At 28.9% G+C, this 20008-nt stretch overlaps 1 protein-coding gene across 6 annotated transcripts; it reads right to left on the bottom strand.

Moving 5' to 3' along the window:
* Nucleotides 1-942: 942 nt before the first annotated feature.
* On the bottom strand, nt 943-8505 carry LOC109808908 (uridine kinase-like protein 3). Of its 6 annotated transcripts, XM_083064471.1 has the most exons (16): nt 8345-8505; nt 7984-8170; nt 7425-7600; nt 6578-6669; nt 4983-5052; nt 4428-4546; nt 4008-4104; nt 3630-3709; nt 3144-3338; nt 2944-3027; nt 2788-2848; nt 2271-2331; nt 1814-1907; nt 1662-1734; nt 1437-1519; nt 943-1326 (listed from the first exon to the last, which is right to left on the bottom strand). In XM_083064471.1, the coding sequence occupies exons 2-16, from the start codon at nt 8109-8111 to the stop codon at nt 1150-1152; spliced, it is 1590 nt and encodes a 529-aa protein (XP_082920597.1). In that variant the 5' UTR covers nt 8112-8170; nt 8345-8505; the 3' UTR covers nt 943-1149. The 6 variants fall into 6 exon arrangements, with proteins under 6 accessions (XP_082920597.1, XP_020227688.2, XP_029124796.2 ...); XM_020372099.3 differs by lacking the exon at nt 7984-8170 and having other exon boundaries at nt 8345-8504; XM_029268963.2 differs by lacking the exon at nt 8345-8505 and having other exon boundaries at nt 7988-8126.
* Between the last annotated feature and the right edge of the window lie 11503 nt (nt 8506-20008).

Below are 20008 nucleotides of genomic sequence, written 5' to 3' on the forward strand. Positions count from 1 at the left end.
TATAAAAGAATTGTTTACTAAGAAATATTTTAAATTTAAAAACTCTTTACATATTACTTTACAAATTCCAAAAAAAAAAATTAACTTTAAAAGAAATTGTAAAAAAAAAACATTTTTACTTTACATATATACAAGTAATTATGGAAGAGTTTTACTATAGAAATATCATGAAATTTTTTTTATCAATTCAATAATAGAAGAATATTATAATCTTAATATATAGTAAGATTTTTTTTATATATTTTATTAAGATCAAAAGTAATTATATTTAAAGCATCTACAATATAATTTGTTTAACTAAAAATCTTTTTTATTTTATTGAATTTTACATTGTTACATCGCATTTAAATAGCTCATAAATAACTTATTATATTTTTACTTTAATAATAAAATTTTAAACAAATTTAAATATGATTTACCAGTTTTTTCTTTACTTTTTCTCAATTTGATGGTATAAAAAACAATTTTTTATTCATAAACTATCGTATCTTATATAAAATATAAAATTTAAATTTAAGATACTACTTTTAATGTCTTGCAAGCTGACTCCAATGTAATGATTACTTAAGCATAAAATATTCATAAAGCACTAAATTTTCATAAGATATATAATATTTTATTAGTCATTCCTAATTTTATTTATCATGTGAAAAATCTTTGCCCTTCATATTTTTCAACTTCCGTCTCTGTCCTCAAGCTACATCTTCATGTAATTTACACTCGCCAATGTTCTCAATTGCGAAAGTGATAGAAGAAAAATTTGTACACATCGCAGCCTACACAAATTTGGGAGTTCAAGATACTGTATAACTGGAATAAAATAAAATTAATAACTTACATATTCATTGATACATATATATAAAGAAAAAATCTGTGGATTCGGTAAACTTGTATTTGATAAGCCAAATCCGGCAAAGAATAATCAGAAGAAAAATTCTGGTATAAAATAAAAGGTAACACAAAATTTGCATTGGAATATTCCGAGTATGCGTCTGTTTGTAAAACAAAACAAAAGGATTATGATCAAAATTGATTTAGAACTATAACTCAGCCCAATATCCTTAATTCGGCAAATCTTAGCCCTTTTGCAGTGATAATCTCATTAATAATGATCAACCAAAAAATATTGTGGATTTGGCCAAAGTATAACTACTTTGAAGGGGTCACCACCTGCTGGTCATCATCGTCCGTTCCAAAGTACCTATCCCCAAACTCGCCCATGCCTGGTACGACACGGAAATCGTCATTCAATCCGATGTCAATCTCAGATGTCACGATTTTTATTCTGGGAAAGCTTTTGCAGACCACATGAACTCCTTGAGGTGCCTGCCAATATGAGAGCATATATGTAAATCATTGGGTGCAGGAAAATAAACAAGCAAGAGAAAATAACAAATATGGCAAGATATACAGAGGTACAGACAGCAGTAACTTACTGATATGAGATTGAGAAATATAATGTTAGACTCTGGGACCCCCTTCTTTAAAAGTAAAGAAATTGCTTGAACAGCCGAATTACCTTAAGATGAAGATATTCTAAAGTTAGTCAAGACGAAAACCAACAAAATAAATATCAAGTTTTTTATATGCCCTTATTATGCTAACGGCTGTGTAACTCAAGAAGTGGCGATTGGCTGCTGACGGTTATGAGAATAACAAACCTGTTCCTAAGATAGGATCCAACAGTAATACATGCCTTTCTGAGATATCACTGGGCAACTTCTCATATATTAGCTGCCCAATAATCAAAGGATAAGTTAGTGATCGGGAAATGGAACACACAGATATACACAAGCACGCGCAGATGACAAACCTGTTGACCATTGTCACCTTCTCTATGAATAAGAATTTTCCCAATCTTGATACCTTTGCAGCATGCTCGTAAAGCATTTTCCATACTCTCCCCGCTGAAATTAGATTGAATGTCAAATTGAAGGACAAAGTTCTTTTCTAAGCAATAAATTTTATTTATAAAAATTGCAATGATCTGTGATCATAGGTTCACATCAAACTGCGTAATAGGAAAGTAGAACTAGTTTCTTAAAATATAAAAGGCGGATGGATTTGGATAATATTTTCATGGAAAATGAATGGCAATATATGCATTCTAAACAATTTGGTAATTATAAATCCAAATCTGGCAAATCTACAATAGATCTTTCTCTTTATTGAATTGTTCTAGAAAATATTTTAGTCAATACTTTGTAGCAAGGATAACAATATTTAATCAAAAATGCCCAAGTGACTTCTGATCTGGACTAGTACGATACCTTCGAATGATGGAGACGCCACACAACCTCTTACAGAAGTCCACACCACTATACACCGATCCTGCATTGAAAGACAAGTATTGGCTGTAACCATAAAAGGGCTAAGACAGTAAGACATAAACAAACTGATTCTATTTTGTAAATATTTGAAGGAGAATGTCATCTACACGGATGCAGACAGGAGAGTTTATCATCAAGAATAGAACATGTCTCTCAACTGTACAATAACATGATACCCCTTTGGTTCCCATTCTTTTAGCATTTGTTTGACTCAGAATTCAGACTGCAGAAGTAATCCGTATTCCTTCTAAGATGTCCAAGACACAGGTAACATGTAGTCCATGTTACTCTTCACTTTTGTGAAAAATTGACAATAAGAGGCCAGGACTTTGGAAATCAGAGTTACCCACCATGCACATCATCTACAACACTTCCCAGTGAAATGTATGATAATTCATCTATAGAGGTAAATATAATCCAAGCCAAGGAAATCAGCATTCAAAAATCAACAGCTTACCAGTTGAAGTGGTTACTTGCTTTTCTGTAAATGGAAGATGCCCTAGGCCGTGTTCTACAACCTGGTCAAGCGAGAGAAATATGACCATTAGTGCTATAAGAATATGCCATGCCACCACTAAAATTAAGTAAGCAACTAATGAACCCCATTACATACCAAACGAATTAAACGGTCTGAATAAAATACAAAGTCATGTTTCGTTGTTTGAGAATCACGTATCAGGGTATGCATACCCCGTATCTGCATTGAAGCAATTATCGTGTTGATTCAACTTTAATAACAAAATCAAATTTTGGGGCTCCAGCTGAACGAGGAAGATGGGATGATTGAAAAGTTCAATAACAAGAAAGGGTTACCTGAAAAGTAGATTGAATGACATATAAGTTAGGATATATTTTACACAAGTCATGTTGACCAAGCTTCGTGCGAATATGCTGTACAATCAAATCAATTGCCACGTGATTATCTCCTCCACGGGGTATAATGATATCAGCATATTTCTTGGTGGGAAGAATAAAGTCGTCAAAAGCCGGCTTCACATATTTAGAATACTGCATCAAGTAATATATGATAAACGAAAAAAAAAGGGAATATATTAGCTTGATTTATTATCATAACCATAAAACAGATCATTGAAGATTTAATTACATAAAAACTGACTAAATACAGGTTTTCTAATCAAAGAAATTGCATAACAGTCTCTCAGCAACATGAATTAAAATAACTTTTCCATGTCTAGAAATGCAGTGCATGTAAGAAATGTGAAGGCCAAAAACCCAATGATGATCAAAATATGATAATGGAAGCGCAAATGGTGTGGCCGTGTGGCCAACATTAGCTACCTGATCTAGCACAGTTCCAATATCACGAGCATTGTCAGCAGTATCACGCTTAATTCTTCTAGCCAGACGAACATCAGCATCTGCACTGAACAATTCACAATGTCAAGAAGGAAGACACAGGCAACTATAAATAAAAAAGAAACCAACAAAAAAATAGGGGAAAAAGATGAAGATATAGTATCATTAACACCTGAACGAGAACAAGCATATTTTTAGATAATGTGAAGAATATTGCGTTCTCCTATATCATGATATGTGGATTAGGAAGGGGAAATTTTAACATTTGGTTAAAAGGAAAATCAACATGAGCCGCAAAAAACATACAAATACAATACAGTAAGTTATAACAGTTATATTGGAACTAAAATAATAAGGGACCTGTGTCGACAAATATCTTCATATTCATCAATGCCCGCACTCGTGGATCATGGAAAACAAGGATACCTTCCAAAATTATAACATCCGCTGGGTTTACCTGCAAAATACATTAAATTATCATGAAATAGAAGTCTGGTTGAAATTGTATTTCATATAAATATCCCCTCTGATGGAGATAAAACGCAAGAAAAAACATGTACACCAAAGTGTTCAAATTCAAATATGAAAACCATTGTCGTGTCATGCTAATATATTTTATACTTGCTCTACCGCCTCTACGCAATAATAATAAATAAATAAAAATCTTTAGCATGATTAAAAAATCAAAAATAGAAACCTATATCAATCTTGGCCTGTTCTATTAAGCATTTGACGAACGAGGAATAAAGTAATTAATAAAATGTTGAAAATTCCATATACCCGTCTTGCTGGAAAAACATCACTCTTGTAACCCTTAAAGTCATACTTCGGAATATCTACTGCTTGGCCACGCTTCAACTTGTCCATGACGCGTAGCAATTGCTCAGTATCAAAAGCTTCTGACGATATCAACAACATGCATAGAAATAGAGTAAGTAACCATAGCAAGCAGTCCAAGAACCATAATTCACATATTAAAAAAATTAAACGTTAAAATTTCCAATTCAAAATGTTGCTATCTTATCAATTTTTAGGTGTATTATATTTACTACTACCTCCTTTTTATAAGAATTAAATGGTAGTGTAAAATACATTTTTCATATGATTATTATATCCATTCCGCTCCTGAGTTAAACGTTAATATACATCATTAACATATATATATATATATATATATATATATATATATATATATATATATATATATATATAAACGTTAAAATATCCAGATTTTTTATCCATTCCGATCCTGAGTGATGATCTTATATAATATCTTAATATAAAGGGAAAGACACTAATTAATAATGAGAGACTAATATGTACAATTGAACTCACCAGGATGGTCAAAGTTGTAATCTTGTACTCTTGAAAGTTCCTCCTCAGTCAAATTATGGTAAAAAGAATCCTGTTGTAAAATAAATTCATTTTATTACGCTCAATGTATCATCATGAGTACAATAAGAAACATCAACATCTTGTATAAATAAATAAGAAACATCAACCAAATCCTGGAACACACCTCAAAAAGGTAAAAGACGACCAAAGTACAAAAGGAACAAATAAAATATGTAAAAAATAGGTTAAGGGTGTCTCCATTCAAGTAACTACATGAGTTGCTATAATTTATATTTTTCACTTATCTATGAGGAGACATATCATTTTTATTATTTTAAGCAATTTAATAATTTTATTCTCCAATCCATCAACTCTAAAATGTTTCTTAAATAGACCCCACAATTAACCCTATGCTCTTTTCTATTTTATTATTCATCTAAATTATTTTTGCCATTTGTTTAAATAATAAGCATATAAATTTTTAATTACCTAAAATTTTTACTTCAAAATTTAAAATGCAGAGAGCAAAGGACAACAAAAATTACATAAATTATGCTAATTTTTTATAATACATGAAAAATAATGTGTACTAATAATTTAAATAAATAAAATTAATTTTAAATTATTTTTTAAAATATGTGAAATATAAGTAATATATTATGAAAATATAGTTTATTTTTTAAATAACAAATAAATATAAAATATTTTTAGTTACATGTTGTTTTTTATGAATAAAAATATACTAATATTTAAATATATATAAAATAAATTAGACTCCATTACACCGTTGAAAGCACTAGGTGCTCTATATAGCAAGGATGCTTTCTTTGTAACTCAAGAAAATTTCTCTCCAACGTCCAAAATATAAGACTTGAGTTGCTAGACACTTATAATTTAATGCCGGAAAATCAACCCATTGACGATGGTCTAACAGCATAAATGTTAGAAAAATACATCCAAAGAAATTTTTAATCTTGTCAACTAAACAATTGTGTATTCAAATGCATGACTTCTGTTGGTGAGAAAATTAATGATATTCTGGTGGAAATTTTGAGGGAGAAAAACATACAGGTTTATGATAAATTTGGTGAGGAGAACAACATAATACTAAATCTGACACGGAAAAAGAAATAGAGGTGGAGGAATTTTGGTGAGTACTGAATGTCATGTTACAATGAAAATAGAAAACAAAGGTGATAATAAAATCATTCCGATAGATTCTTTGGATATCAAAGGGAAAATATGGCCGAACAGAATACCAAGGGGACTCAGATGAAAGAGGATACAGGATGCTTATAATGATTCAAGCATTCACTGCAAACCATTAATTCTTTGGATTAAGTAACGGGCTTAAATTCTTATAAATTATCGATTTGATCACCAGTAAGTATGTATAGAAAGAATTAACTGTATTATTAACATAGACACAGTCACTTTCTCTTCTCTATCTCATCATTTATCAGTTATCACATGTATTACTTTCTCAAACTATAATTTCTTTTTTTCTTCTAATCTCTCCCTTCCACTCAATGTCCCAGTCCACCCCAAAATGGGATGGACAGATGGAGGATTGGCATTTTGCAAGAATTAAATACCTGATTAACAAGTACAACTCGTTGATCATGAAGCTGTTGAATAATCATATCACAAACTGATGTCTTACCGGATGCTGATCCACCAGCAACACCTGTCATGTCAACACACAAACGGAAAAATACATAGAAAATGAATTAGAATCATGGATATCAGATAAAAATTGGTGAGATGTGAACAGAAGACATCCAAAGTTGTTACGATGTTATTTTTAAAACCGGTGCTTCTAACTTCGAAACAAAGAAAACTTCAATGGGAACTGTGTAAGTTTGCGGGGAGCTCTACTTTATATGATTAGATGTTAGCTGTGCCTGTGCGACTTATGATGTAGAATACCCTAGTAACGAAATTATGTTGCAAGAAATTGGACTGGCAATAAAATGTGAAGTATTTTTCATTTCATGTTTTCATGAGAACTTTTAAGTTTACTCAAGCACGATGATCGTGATTTCTTCTTCACAAAAAACATTCCTATGAATTCTGAGTTGGTCGTTTATCTTTCAGATAAACAAATGTTTCAAGAAATTTCATTGATCCAACTAAACAAAATTGGGTTGTAGTATGATAGTCTTCAAGGGTAATTTTGTTATTCTTCAGTTAAGCACAAAAGTTTATAGTTCATTGGAATCATATGCAAATGCGGGGAGAAAAAATGGGGCTGGTGACATTCTCTCTGGCATAACAGAACAGCACAATCCACACATGGGCTCTGGGACCTCTCAGTTTATAGCAATCAATACCAAACCATTGAGAAAATGTATTTAGTACCCTATTATACATGAGATAAGACATAAACAGATAGCGATTTTATGACTGCAGTAGCAGTTAGCTTGGCATGCAAAAACACACCTATGACAAAAGGTTGTTTATACACGTCAGTTGCTGAAGTGGTTGGTTGATCGGTGCCAGACTTTCTTCGCTCTAAGCCATCCATGTGAAATCCAGAAAAATGAACCTCGGATGTAGACTCCATTAAATCCACAACCGATTTAGTTCCCATAGGCAAAGAGCTGGAAATATAATAGCTGAAAATCACAGATATAAAGAAATTAATCAATACCAAACAAATGACAAATACTCAATAAAAGACACAATCGAGAATCTGAATAATAGTTTTAATTGTCTGATTGAATCAAACCAACCATTTCACTCTTGGGCACATTCTCATATTTTACTACTCATTAACTAAAGAATACTAGTCACTAGAACAATGCTTAAGCTGGATTGACGCATTCACACACTCCCTTAAATCCTATCTGGTTGCCAACTGCACCAAATCCATTACCGCGATCTATAACTTGCACACAATAAATTATCCTAATAAAGCAGAAACAACGCGGTACAGCATACGTTACAAGACCTTAACAATTGCCACTCACTTCCTTAAGCCATATACGTACACACATACATACATAAACAGCAAAGGCTTCTTGAACAACACCAAAGTGATATCACAAATTCCTGAACTGCAGGACAGGAAAATGATTTCACAATTGAATTCGTTCCACGCGGTGATCCATCAAATAATGATGGCATCGTGGTGATAGGAGGCTTCGGTCCGATCCGATGGACATTGAAAACACGATATAATGAGCCTGCGGTGCACGTAAGAATGAATCCAACGACATAGTTATACATGTATTTGCGTGCAAAAGAACAAAGAGAGCGCAGTCATTGTACTGAGTGAATGAATGCAGTTATAAGAAATCGAGGAAATCGAGATCCAGAGAAACGACGCGAGGATGATGGCAGAAGAGAAGAGAACGTACCTGTTGAACTCAGAGAAAGGAGCGGAGCCAAAGAGAAAAGGGAAAAGATTAAGATATAATTGCAGTGACAGATATGATATGATGATTTGCTTTGCTTCGGTTCGGTTCGGTTTCGCGCACTCTCTCTCTCACTTAGACGCTGCCTTTTTTTTTTCTTTTTTTTTTTCTTCTTTGTTGTTTATATATACATAGTATTAGTGACGTCGATTGAGCCATAAAACAGAAAGAGATGAAGGGGCCTTCATTTTCGGGGGGACGTCAAATTACCAGCTACTGCTACAAATTCAATTTTTTTTTTTTATATAAAACGCTTTTATATTATAAATCAATCAAAAACTTATAGTGATTTTTAAAATAAGGTTTTATTAATTATTTCATCTTTAAATTTTTCTAATTTTTTGTTTTAGTTACTATACATAAAAAAATGGATTCTATAAACAATTTTCTTTTTTATGTTTTAGTCCATGTAATTATTTTTCTAGTTAAAACATAAAAGATCATATAATGATTAATATAGAATTTTTAAATTTAGATGCTTTAGAAAGTTATGCAATATATACATCAAATCATTAATTAAACCTTAAAATAATAAATTATTTTTATATTATTATTATTATTATTATTATTATTATTAATTTTTTTGGTACTTCTTAAAAATTTTAGCCGTCGCTAAATCCAAAATATTCAACAGAGTATCCTATGCCTATCTCTTTTTAACTCTAGGATTATATGTTTGATTTTGCTGTTTTAAATCTTAAATTATTTGTGATAATTTCTAAAAAAACTGACATGATTATATTTGATTTTAATTATCATAAATATGTATAATGTATAATTCTTAATGTGAAATTATTAGACTTTTTGTCTTAACTAAATAAAATTATATACTCATAATGTGAAATACACAATTATTTATTTAAAAATAAAAAAAAATATAATATAAATAAATGGAAATAAAAAATCTTTATAAGTAAATTCTTAAATATAAATAAATTTGATGGTTTTGATATGATAAATGAATTTGAATAAAAGAATTTTTAATAAGAGGTGATAAAGAAAATTTGGATCTTTTCTTACGATTTTCTCTTTGATAATAATAATAACTATTAAATATAATGGTTCAAATTTAATTTTATAAAATTATTTAAAAAATTATATTAATTATAAGATTAAATTTGAGTTATTAAATATATCTAATAATTATTATTATTATTGAAAAGAAAAAATTTTAAGAAAAGATTCAAATTCTTGATAGTGACAACTTATGGGTGTGGATTATGGAAGTAGTAGACAGAAGGGATGGTTGTGTGTGTGGGGCAGGTGGGTACGTGTGATGTGGTTAGTATGTCTGTGTTGAGATGCGTGTGGAGAAATGTCACATTGTCACTTACTCACCTCTCTCTTGTTTGTGGGCTCCATGCTCAAGCTGCTGCAGTTTTCATAATCCACCTCATCAGAGAACACATATTTTTACTATTATTTTATATCTAGATTATCTAAATTTATATATATTTTAAATGATTTTATTTTAAAATTTTTAAATAACAAAAATAATATTAAAAATTAATTATTTCTATAAAAATTAAACTCAAACTCAATAATTTTAAGTTAGAAGATTAAATATAATATTAATTAATTTATTAAATATCGATGAATTTTAAATATTTTTATTAAATAAAATATTGAGACAAAATATTTTGATTCCACCGAGACTATTTTATTTAGTAATCACTTTTTTAATAATTTTTTTAACTTGTCAAAATACTTCTTTTTCTATAATTTTTTAAAATTATTTTTTTATATTATAATTCTCTAAAAAATTGTTCATACTCTTTTATTATTAATTGCCAATTTTATTTTTAAAAATACATACAAATATATAATATTTTAATAATTTAGTAGGTGAGTGACTTCTAAATCAAATCTTATATATTAAGTATGAACAATTATTTGTTTGATAATACTTTTAAGGATTATCTTTCGATAAAAATGTTTTTATGGGTTCTTTTAAATTTTATTTTATTAAATTTTTATTTATTATATTTGTTTATAAATTAAATTTAATATTTTAAAATAAAATTTTAATCTTGTGTTATAATATAAATTATTTTTCTTAAATAAAAAATATAATTTTCATGTTTAAAAATATCTAGTCATATAATTTTTAAATATAATTTATATATTTGAATATATATTTATTTTATATGATTTATTATAAAATTTAGTTATATATAATAAACAAATATATAAGTTAAAATAATAGTTATTTTATAGATTCTTTAAATAGATGAAAATTAGTCACCTTAAAATAATCATTGAGGATAAAAAATAATGATTTAGATCCTAAAGTGATGAAAAATTTTAAAAATATTTTATAAAAATCAAAATAAAAAATTATAAAAATAAAAAATATTTTATATAGATAAAAATTAATGATTTCAAAGTTTAAATGAATAATTATTATTTTTTTACATAAATCAATACTAAAATTTACTCACTTAATATATAAAAACTAAAAACGTATATTTTATCTTATTATTATATGATTTGTTATTATGTATACACTTAAATAATGTATATAAATAAAGTTTGTGATATTTTTATCATGCTCTCATATCATATATGATAGATATCCTAACTCCTCTACAAAATATTATTAATAATTTTTATAATAACTAATTTAACATATATTTAAATTCATTTTAAATTAATCAGTGACATTTTTATAAATAAATAAAAATAAAGTCTTATTCATTATTCATTATTCTTTTTTGGTAAGTTGTACGTCGTGTAGTTTCCAACATGGTTTTCATGTCATCCATCTCCACTGGGTCTTACTAGTGGTCATCCCCGTCTCTAACCTCATTCATAATCTTGTTAAAACCGGGAGTACTCTTGTGTTTAATTATTGGCGGTAGAGAAACCATATATATACTAAAGGAGTGTTTAATTATCTAATTCTTTATAATTAAAAGAAAATGACAACTTTGTTGACAACGTTAGTTAAGAGAGGGGAAAGTAAAAGAAAAAAAATCAAATAGGAAGGAGAAAAAAAAAATGAATCTTTATTTACACAGGTCAATTTTTTCTTTATTTTCTCCCCAGTAAAAAATAGAACAGATACTATTATTAAAAAAAAAATCACTTTCATATTTTTCATAGTGTAAATTATTATTTCTTCTTTCAAAAGTATAATTGATATTAACTAGACTTTTACTCTACTAGTTAGTAGAGGTGAGAAAGTGAGTTGTGACATCCAATTTTGTCTCATTCTATCATTATCTCTAAAAATTGAATAAGGTAAACTAGATCATTTAATGATAGTGGGACAAAATTATGATGCCCCATTCTCCTTAAAGGTAGGGGTGTAAGCGAGTACGGGTAATTTGCGAACCCAAATTGATCTAAATCAACTCAATAAGTTTGAATTATAAAATTTTTCAGTGTTTGGGTCAACCCAATCCAACCCGATCAAAATCTAGTACTGTAGAGATCTGATAATGGGTTTTGTGTTTTCAATCCATTACAAACCTGACCCAACTCGGTCATAATAATAATAAGAATAATAATAATAATAATGTTTGAATGATCATTTGCTCAGGACAATACTCAATATGATTCTTACTCAGTAACAAGTTTAGGATTTTAAGTTGATAGTATTGTAACAATATAATATATTTGTTTTAAATTTTATTTTGTATTAATTAATATTGATTTTTTGAGTTGATAATAATGTAACAAATTCACAAACTTATTTTATAATTCAATTTATATCATTGTTTGTTTTATAGGTTGATAACATTGAATTTGTAACAATATATAAAATGATTTATATTTATTTTAAAATACTTAAAATTTAAAATAAATAAATAAATATAATTATGTTGATTCGATTAATCCAACCCAACCCAACGCGTTAAATTTTAATTAGATCGAGTAACCGATTTATCCAAATCTGACCCAGCCCAACACGCTTACACCCCTACTTAGAGGTGGATCGGCAAGTTTACAAATTAGCCTGCTAAAAAATAAAAATTAAAGTAAAAAAGTAAATAGGAGCTTTTTATTTTAATATTAATCCAAATAAAAAAATAGTTAAATAATAAAGTATACTAATAATCCACTATGTTTAATCTAAAATACAAATTTTCTTATCTCATTATTTAAGAAAAAATAATTACTATATTTTAAAACTTAAAAATTATAATATATTGTATTTAAAATTTTATTTTTAATATTATACTAATTTTTAAACGTGTAAGAAACAATCAAAAAACACACACATATATAAGATAGAAAAGATTACAAAGATGATTATATTAAGAATTTAACCTAGGCCTCCAATCTCCATACTTCTAACTATCTCAAATGCTCTCCACTAAATCACTAGAGTAAAACAAGATATATATATATATATATATATATATATATATATATATATATATATATATATTTATTTATTTATTTATTTATAATGTTAGCTAACAACATCTCAAGTAGAGAATGTTTGTGTTGTATCTTAATAAAAGTAATTGCATTTATAAGCAATTTCTATTGAAATATAGTGTCATGACACAGTAAATTACTTAAAAATAAATAATGGTTCCTAAATAAGTAATGTTTATGAATTAAAAAAATTATAATTTTTTAGCCTTTTTTTCTTTTAACAGAGAACACAAACCACTCCCACTCACAAATTAAAAATTAGTATCTGTCATTGTTATATATTTCTCATGATTATATAATTTATTTATTTTTAATATTTAATATTTATACACACATTAAATTAATTGTATAAATTTTATTATTATTTTTATACAAAATATTAGTTATTATATTTAATTAAATTAATATTTAATTATAATAATTACATTTTTAAAAAAATCCATACTATTAATTGTTATAAATTATCACTCTCACTTTAATTACCACCATCTTAAGTATCATCATTGTTATATCCCACATTAACACTACTTTTCTATCCTTTTAGCCTATCATTTCTCATTTATGATTCCATCCGTAGATTAATTTAAATTAAGAAGTAAGAATTCATTTAAATATAATATTTTATATTGAAACTTTCAAATCTAAAAATCATTAAAAATTAAATTAATGAAGAAAAATCAAATAAAATTAAAAAATATTTAGAGTTTTCAAATGTTTTAAATCCTAAAACCAAAAAAGTACCTTAATGTTTAATTAGTAGTTTGATTGATGATAACAATAAAAAAGAAAAAAAAAAGAGAGAAAAAAAAAAGAATAGCAAACATGTACAGTAATTAAATTGGGAATCCAATCAACGTTCGAAACAGTTTTGAATTTTAGAACATTTTGGCTCTCATGTTTTTTCCCAAAATCTAACACGTGGAATGGATAGATCTATGAATCATATGCCTTTGTTCCTGTCAAACAATGGGTCCCATCATAGTTCTTCGTCTCGGCTAATGGCTATACATTTTTATTTTTTTAGCCAAAAAAGAAAACTAACACTCGCTTTAGTCACTTATTATTATATGCACTGGTAAGGGTATCCGTGTAATTTCAATTGGTGAGGAGAATAATTACGCAGGAAGAAATAGACTAAATTGAACTTTATGTCCAATGAAAATAGGTAAGAGAAAAATAAATTTTTAGAAAATTATTTTTATTTTCAATTTTTTCCTTTTTTCTTTCATCCGAACTAAATAAACCTATTAATTTATGGGTATATTTAGGGTTTTCTCGATAACTTTATATATATAATTTATGATATGAGATTACTTTTAACTATTAATAATTTATTTTAAATAATATAAATATATAATAAATATGAAAATTAAAATTAAATAAATACAAATTATTTAAAAAAAATACTCTCGTTGGAAAATAAAACATTCTCATTCAAAATTATTTCAATGTATTTATTCTAAATTTTTTTTATATAAAATTGATTAGCTAAGTAAACCGTTTAGTTGATAATTCAAAGTGGTATTATTACGTCAGTCCTTTTTAAAGTTCATATGCCTAAAATCTATTTTTAAATATTAAGAATTATCTAGTGCTAAATTAATCGTTTAAAATTTTTAAATCTCAAAATATTCAATTTTAAATCATTTGCTCACGGTAAAAATAATAATTTGTTTACGATAATCTTCAATAAAACAAATAATTAATTCATTATAGTTTCAAACACATTTTTTAAGTCACTGTAGTTCAATTATTTTTGTTATTAATTGAGACAATGTATTTATTTACTGTTATGTTATGTCATGTTGAATTTGACATATTAGCTAATTAATTTCATTAAATGTCAGATAGAATCGTGATAGATGAATTTGATTGTATATAGAAGAAAAGTTGAGAGATCTAATTGACATACTTGGAATCCAAGGACCAAAATTTCCCAATCAAAGTATGTGGATCGAAATTGCAATTATTTTAGTTGATTAATTTTGTTGTTGTTGATATTTTAGTGTCTTAGTGGCTGACTTAGTTGAACGAAGATGGTGTTGTTAGGGAGTAGTGGAGATGGGTTATCATACTTGATTATGGTGGTAAAGTGGGATCAAAATCTTCGGTCTCCAATTCCTGTCTCTAAACCCTGTCCCTCCAATCATAAATTGTCATCTCAAATAAATTGCCACATCATTACTTTTAATTTTAATTTTATTTTAAAAAAAATGTAACTGATCCATCAGGGCTATGCACCCCACGCACGGGCGTGGGCACGTGATCGAAGAACCCACCATGCTCGTCGTACGTGATGAGGAACAGGGTCAGGTTCCACTGCGGGCTCGCCCCAGCCACGACGACGATGATTTCCGGCCACCGTATCTCAAACTCAACAACTCGTCGGAGCTCAACCCGCTGCCACCACTCCCGCGTCACAAATGTAGCCTTCTTCCTCCTCCACCGCCGCCGCCGCCCACGACAAGGCCTTCGGATCGGACAGCCTCCGCCTCTTCCCGCCCTCCGACGCCACCGAAACGAAACCCCCCGCGACGGCGGAGGGAGCGCGGCGGCATCATTCCCTAACCCAAACGAAGACGCTGTGAACGCGGTGGTGGCAGCGTTCAAGGGTATCGTGTTGACGAGTTCCGCGGACGGGACGGTGAAGATGTGGAGGAGGCAAATCGAGGAGAATGGCGAGAAGCCGAAGCACGTGTTCGATAGTGTTTTGTTGAAGCAAGAGAACGCCGTGACGGCGCTTGCGGTGAACCGTTCGGCGGCGGTGGTATACTGCGGTTCCTCCGACGGGTTATTGAACTTCTGGGAGCAAAATTTGGTTACACTTTTTAAAAATAAAAATAAAAAATAACTGCAATGACGTGACAATTTGATTGAGATGACATTTTATGATTGGAGGGACAAGATTTGGGGACAAGGGTTTGAGACAGAGGATTTTGATTCGGTAAAGTGACCTTGTTCTGCTACTAATGAAGTCAAGTCATTTAAGATTTGAACTGTGGAAGTAGCTTGGTCGCTTCCTTGAAATGCTTTGAACATCTATTTGGTATAAAAAAAAATATAAAAGAAATAAAGCAAAAAAAAAAAATTATAAACTTGAAAAATAAGTGAAAAAATTATATATAAAAAATAAAGTAAAAATTTAATTATTTAGTTAAAAAAATAAATATAAAAAAGTGAAATAAAAAATAATTAATTTTTAAATAATAATAACACAGTATGTGCATAATAAACGTTTTAACCAATTAGTTTTTTAATTGATTTTACAAATTTTAAACAAATAATTGTTGCGGTTTTAAAACATCAATTAATTGTAAAAAAAATATATTTTAAAAATGGTTGTGATGGTCCAAACACTACCAGGGTTTAAAATTAAATATAAAAAATTGTGGTGGTTTAAAACCAATTAAATTGCAAGCGCAGCCACCCTTCCCTGTACTTCCACTCTTTTATGCGTCCCTCCACTTTTTTATTTTTTACCACATAATTCCTACTTATTAAACTCCCAAACTTATTTCCACTCAAACATCATTTGAGTCGGTTGGATTATCTTCTCTTATTTCTTACCTATTATTTATCTATCAAACATATCATGGATCTTAATCTAACAAGTTGTTATGATTTTCATATTTAACAATTTATTATTAATAGTGAAAAATAAAATTATAATTATCTAAGATTAACATACTTACAATATCTAAATATACACGTGATTATATATATATATATATATATATATATATATATATAAAATAATAATAATAATAATAATTTTGTATTAACATATGAAAAAAAATCATAATTGTCAGTTAAACAAGATTACTAACATCTAACTACACCAAGATAACTCAAAAGATTATACTGACATCATTAACATGACTCTAATATGAACTCTATTAGTAGCTTATCTCTGTTTTACTCTCATACAAAGTATGATCATCGTAGTACAATCATATGAAAACATGTAAGAATAAGTTAGTATGCAAAAGAATCAGTTCACAATCAACTTTACAATGTACAACCTTTACTGAACAACATCTTAGCTTCGCAACATATCAACATATTAAACTTCCAACACGACTAGATAATTCATTATCGAGTCAACATAGTATGTGAACAACACAATGCATCAATATACATACATAAAACAACATTCAACTTGAACAACTTAACAACATTGTACTTATCAACACATCAACATAGCATGTGCACAACATTGCTAAACAACTTAACAACCTATGCAACTAATACAACTAAATGCATCATTATGGATTTCAACTAAGAGATCTTCTACAACAAAGGTGAATAGTCAAAGGAGTTTGACTCTATCTAACCAATAACATGATATTTTCAATATAGTTAGATCAACAACCAATTTGGATACTAATTCATAACAACATGGTTTCTCATATTTATCCACTTAAACTAGGAAGTATAGCATTTTCATCGGGATAAAACAACTTGAGTGTGAGTCTATCATAACATTAACTTACATAACGAAGCCTACTATGGGATTAATTAGTCGATTACCCTCCAAATATAACGTCATTTCAATATTTAGTTAGGAATTTTGGTTCCTGATCTTGTACCTTACTTAATTAGTCACTTTATACATATATGTTTCAATCGTGTTCACATATAGATCAACATTAGCTGTTTTATGATCAATAGCTCGATCTAACTCTTATACTGTGATTGCTTATAGTTGGTATATGTTGACCTTACCCATATTCCATATCAACTATGGTCTTAGAGGAGACTTAACTATTCACTTTAGGAGTCAACTACTTAAAAAGGATTTTCAACAATTAGACTCGAAGAACATTACAATAATATCATCACAATGAAATATCAAACTTTTAAAACAATATCTCCTCTAGTCCTAAGCCAATCAACTCAACACAACTCCATTCCTTAAACATCCTCAACACAACTACTTAGCATGGTATAACATACAATGCATGTTGTACTCCAACATTTTATCAATTATATATATCCATGCATAAATAAATGATATCACACAACATATAAGTTATCCTACTTCACATTTAATGTTCAACACTTAACCAAAAACAACATATTTTAAATAGGAAACTCACACTTGATGTCATTCTTCCTGCATCTAATATCATTGAGACAGAAAGCTCCTACACTTGCCCACACTTGACACCACTCAAATTGCACTTAACATAGATGAAATATAGAACCTCTGTTGTTCTCATGTTTAGTGTGGCCAAACTCCATGCTTGATCTCATTTTGGATAAAGAGTCTTTACTTGACTCACGTCTAATATCATTGAGTTGGTGCCCGAAGTTGTCTAAGTAGAGAGTCTTTACCTTGGTCACACTTGGTTCCCCTTCCACTAGGATCTGATGTCACCAAGTTAGAAACATTTTTCTCTCCTCATGTCCGATGTCATTTAACCCACACTCAATGTGATTAAGTCAAAGACCTTTTCTCTTCTCACACTCGATGTTACTAATCCCATGCTTGATGTGATTAAAGTAGAAAATCCTTGATTTGAGCCATGTTAGGCGGTATGGTGAAATTTGCACATAGTAAATTCAAAAATTTGCTCAAATCCACCTAAAACTTAGAAAATTCCAACATGCAATACAACCATTCACATATACTCATCATCAATAACCCATTTCTAGCAAGAAACAACACATGAACCTATCATTTGGCTAAAATCACCAAGATCACCTCAACATACTCCATAAACCACAAAACTTAAAACCACCATCATTCAACTTGAAATCAATCAACATGACAATAATTTGATGAAAATCAATCAACGTGCATCTCAAACAATCAAACATGAATTAAAGTCCTAGCTTCCTCTACTTCTAACTCCTAAAGAAATAAAGGAGAAGGAAGAAGAAGGTGGTTTCCAAGCTTGCTTCAAACTAACCTTGATTCTTAGCTTTCTGAGCTTTGAATCACCAACCATCAATCATAACTCTTAAGGGAATGATCCTACAAGCTTTGGAGGTCAGTAAAAGAAAGAATTTCTCTCGACTTCAAAACATCTCTTTTTAGTTTATCTCTATAAGATTATCTGATAAATGAATTTATGAAGTTTAAATCTTAAAAGAAGCCTTGTATACCTTTCTCTCAGAGTCAAATCAAATCTTTGTTCAAAAGAATCTCTCAACAGCAACCAACAAACATCACAACAATTAATTATTGAAAGAAAACAACAATAATTAAGAAAATGTACATTTTTACACTTCACCTACTTAGCAACTACTAGTATGGCATTTTGTTGTTATTATTTACTTTATGAGCATCTCAGTTGTCGCATTATTACTAAGATAATAATGAATCTTGAGTAGATTCTCACTCTCATTTAAAGGTGTCAAATGTTCAATTTACGACTTAAAAAAGACTAGATCAATTTGACTTGTTCTAATGGACCATACGGATTAAACTAGACTAGTTAAAATTAGATACGAAAAATATCAAACTTACTTGACCCAATGTTTCCTTCTTTTTCTTTTAAATTTATACAATTATTAAAAAAAGGTGGCCAAATATAATCCAACTCAACAGGTTAGGCTAAGTTAGAAATCACACTACAGGTATGTTTATTTTGCAATCACGTTCAATGTAATCCAAAAATAACACACTACTTATTTTGATTTTTCTCATCGGAAAGATGAAAAAGTCTATTCAATTAATGTTCAACGATTTCCCAAACAGAAATCACATGTTTAAAATAAAATCAGGTTAATCCGTCTCGTTTCTCATGCTTGACTTGATGAGCTGGGTGAAAGTTGACTGGCTAATTTGACAATTTTAATCCTTCTCTGTGTCGTCACCGTTTCTAATGTTATCGATTTTTACATTGTCAGTAAAACAAAGAGATTATGAAGGGATTTGTTTCCTTAACATAAAATAACTTAAATTCTGTACAAACTTCTCAAGGAAGAGAGAAGGTATTGCAGTATTAAGACCATTACATGTGATGTATGACAAAGTGAAGAGAAAGAAGAAAATTTGGAAGAAAAAAAAAAAAGAAGCTCATTTATCTGGAACGAAAATACTTGCCAAGTTTTATAGTCAAAACAAACGATTTCATAATTAATTGAAATTTAATTACTTGGAGCTGAATTAATTTATATTTAAAATTCTTTGATATTTTAGAATTATTCATTGAAATACATTTTAAGTGTATTTTTTCTATAAAAAAAAAAACTTAAACAAGCAAATCT

Source organism: Cajanus cajan, chromosome 9 (genome assembly GCF_000230855.2).
Source record: "Cajanus cajan strain Asha chromosome 9, NIPB_CcT2T_4, whole genome shotgun sequence".
Classification (NCBI taxonomy): domain Eukaryota; kingdom Viridiplantae; phylum Streptophyta; class Magnoliopsida; order Fabales; family Fabaceae; genus Cajanus; species Cajanus cajan.

Excerpts from the sequence above, each read along its gene's own strand:
- LOC109808908 (XM_083064471.1), bottom strand. The coding sequence starts at position 8,111 with ATGCCATCATTATTTGATGGATCACCGCGTGGAACGAATTCAATTGTG. Across the intron at positions 6,670-7,424 it reads TAAACAACCTTTTGTCATAG|GTGTTGCTGGTGGATCAGCA; the intron begins GTGTGTTTTTGC and ends TTGACATGACAG. Across the intron at positions 3,339-3,629 it reads TTGGAACTGTGCTAGATCAG|TATTCTAAATATGTGAAGCC; the intron begins GTAGCTAATGTT and ends TACTTGATGCAG.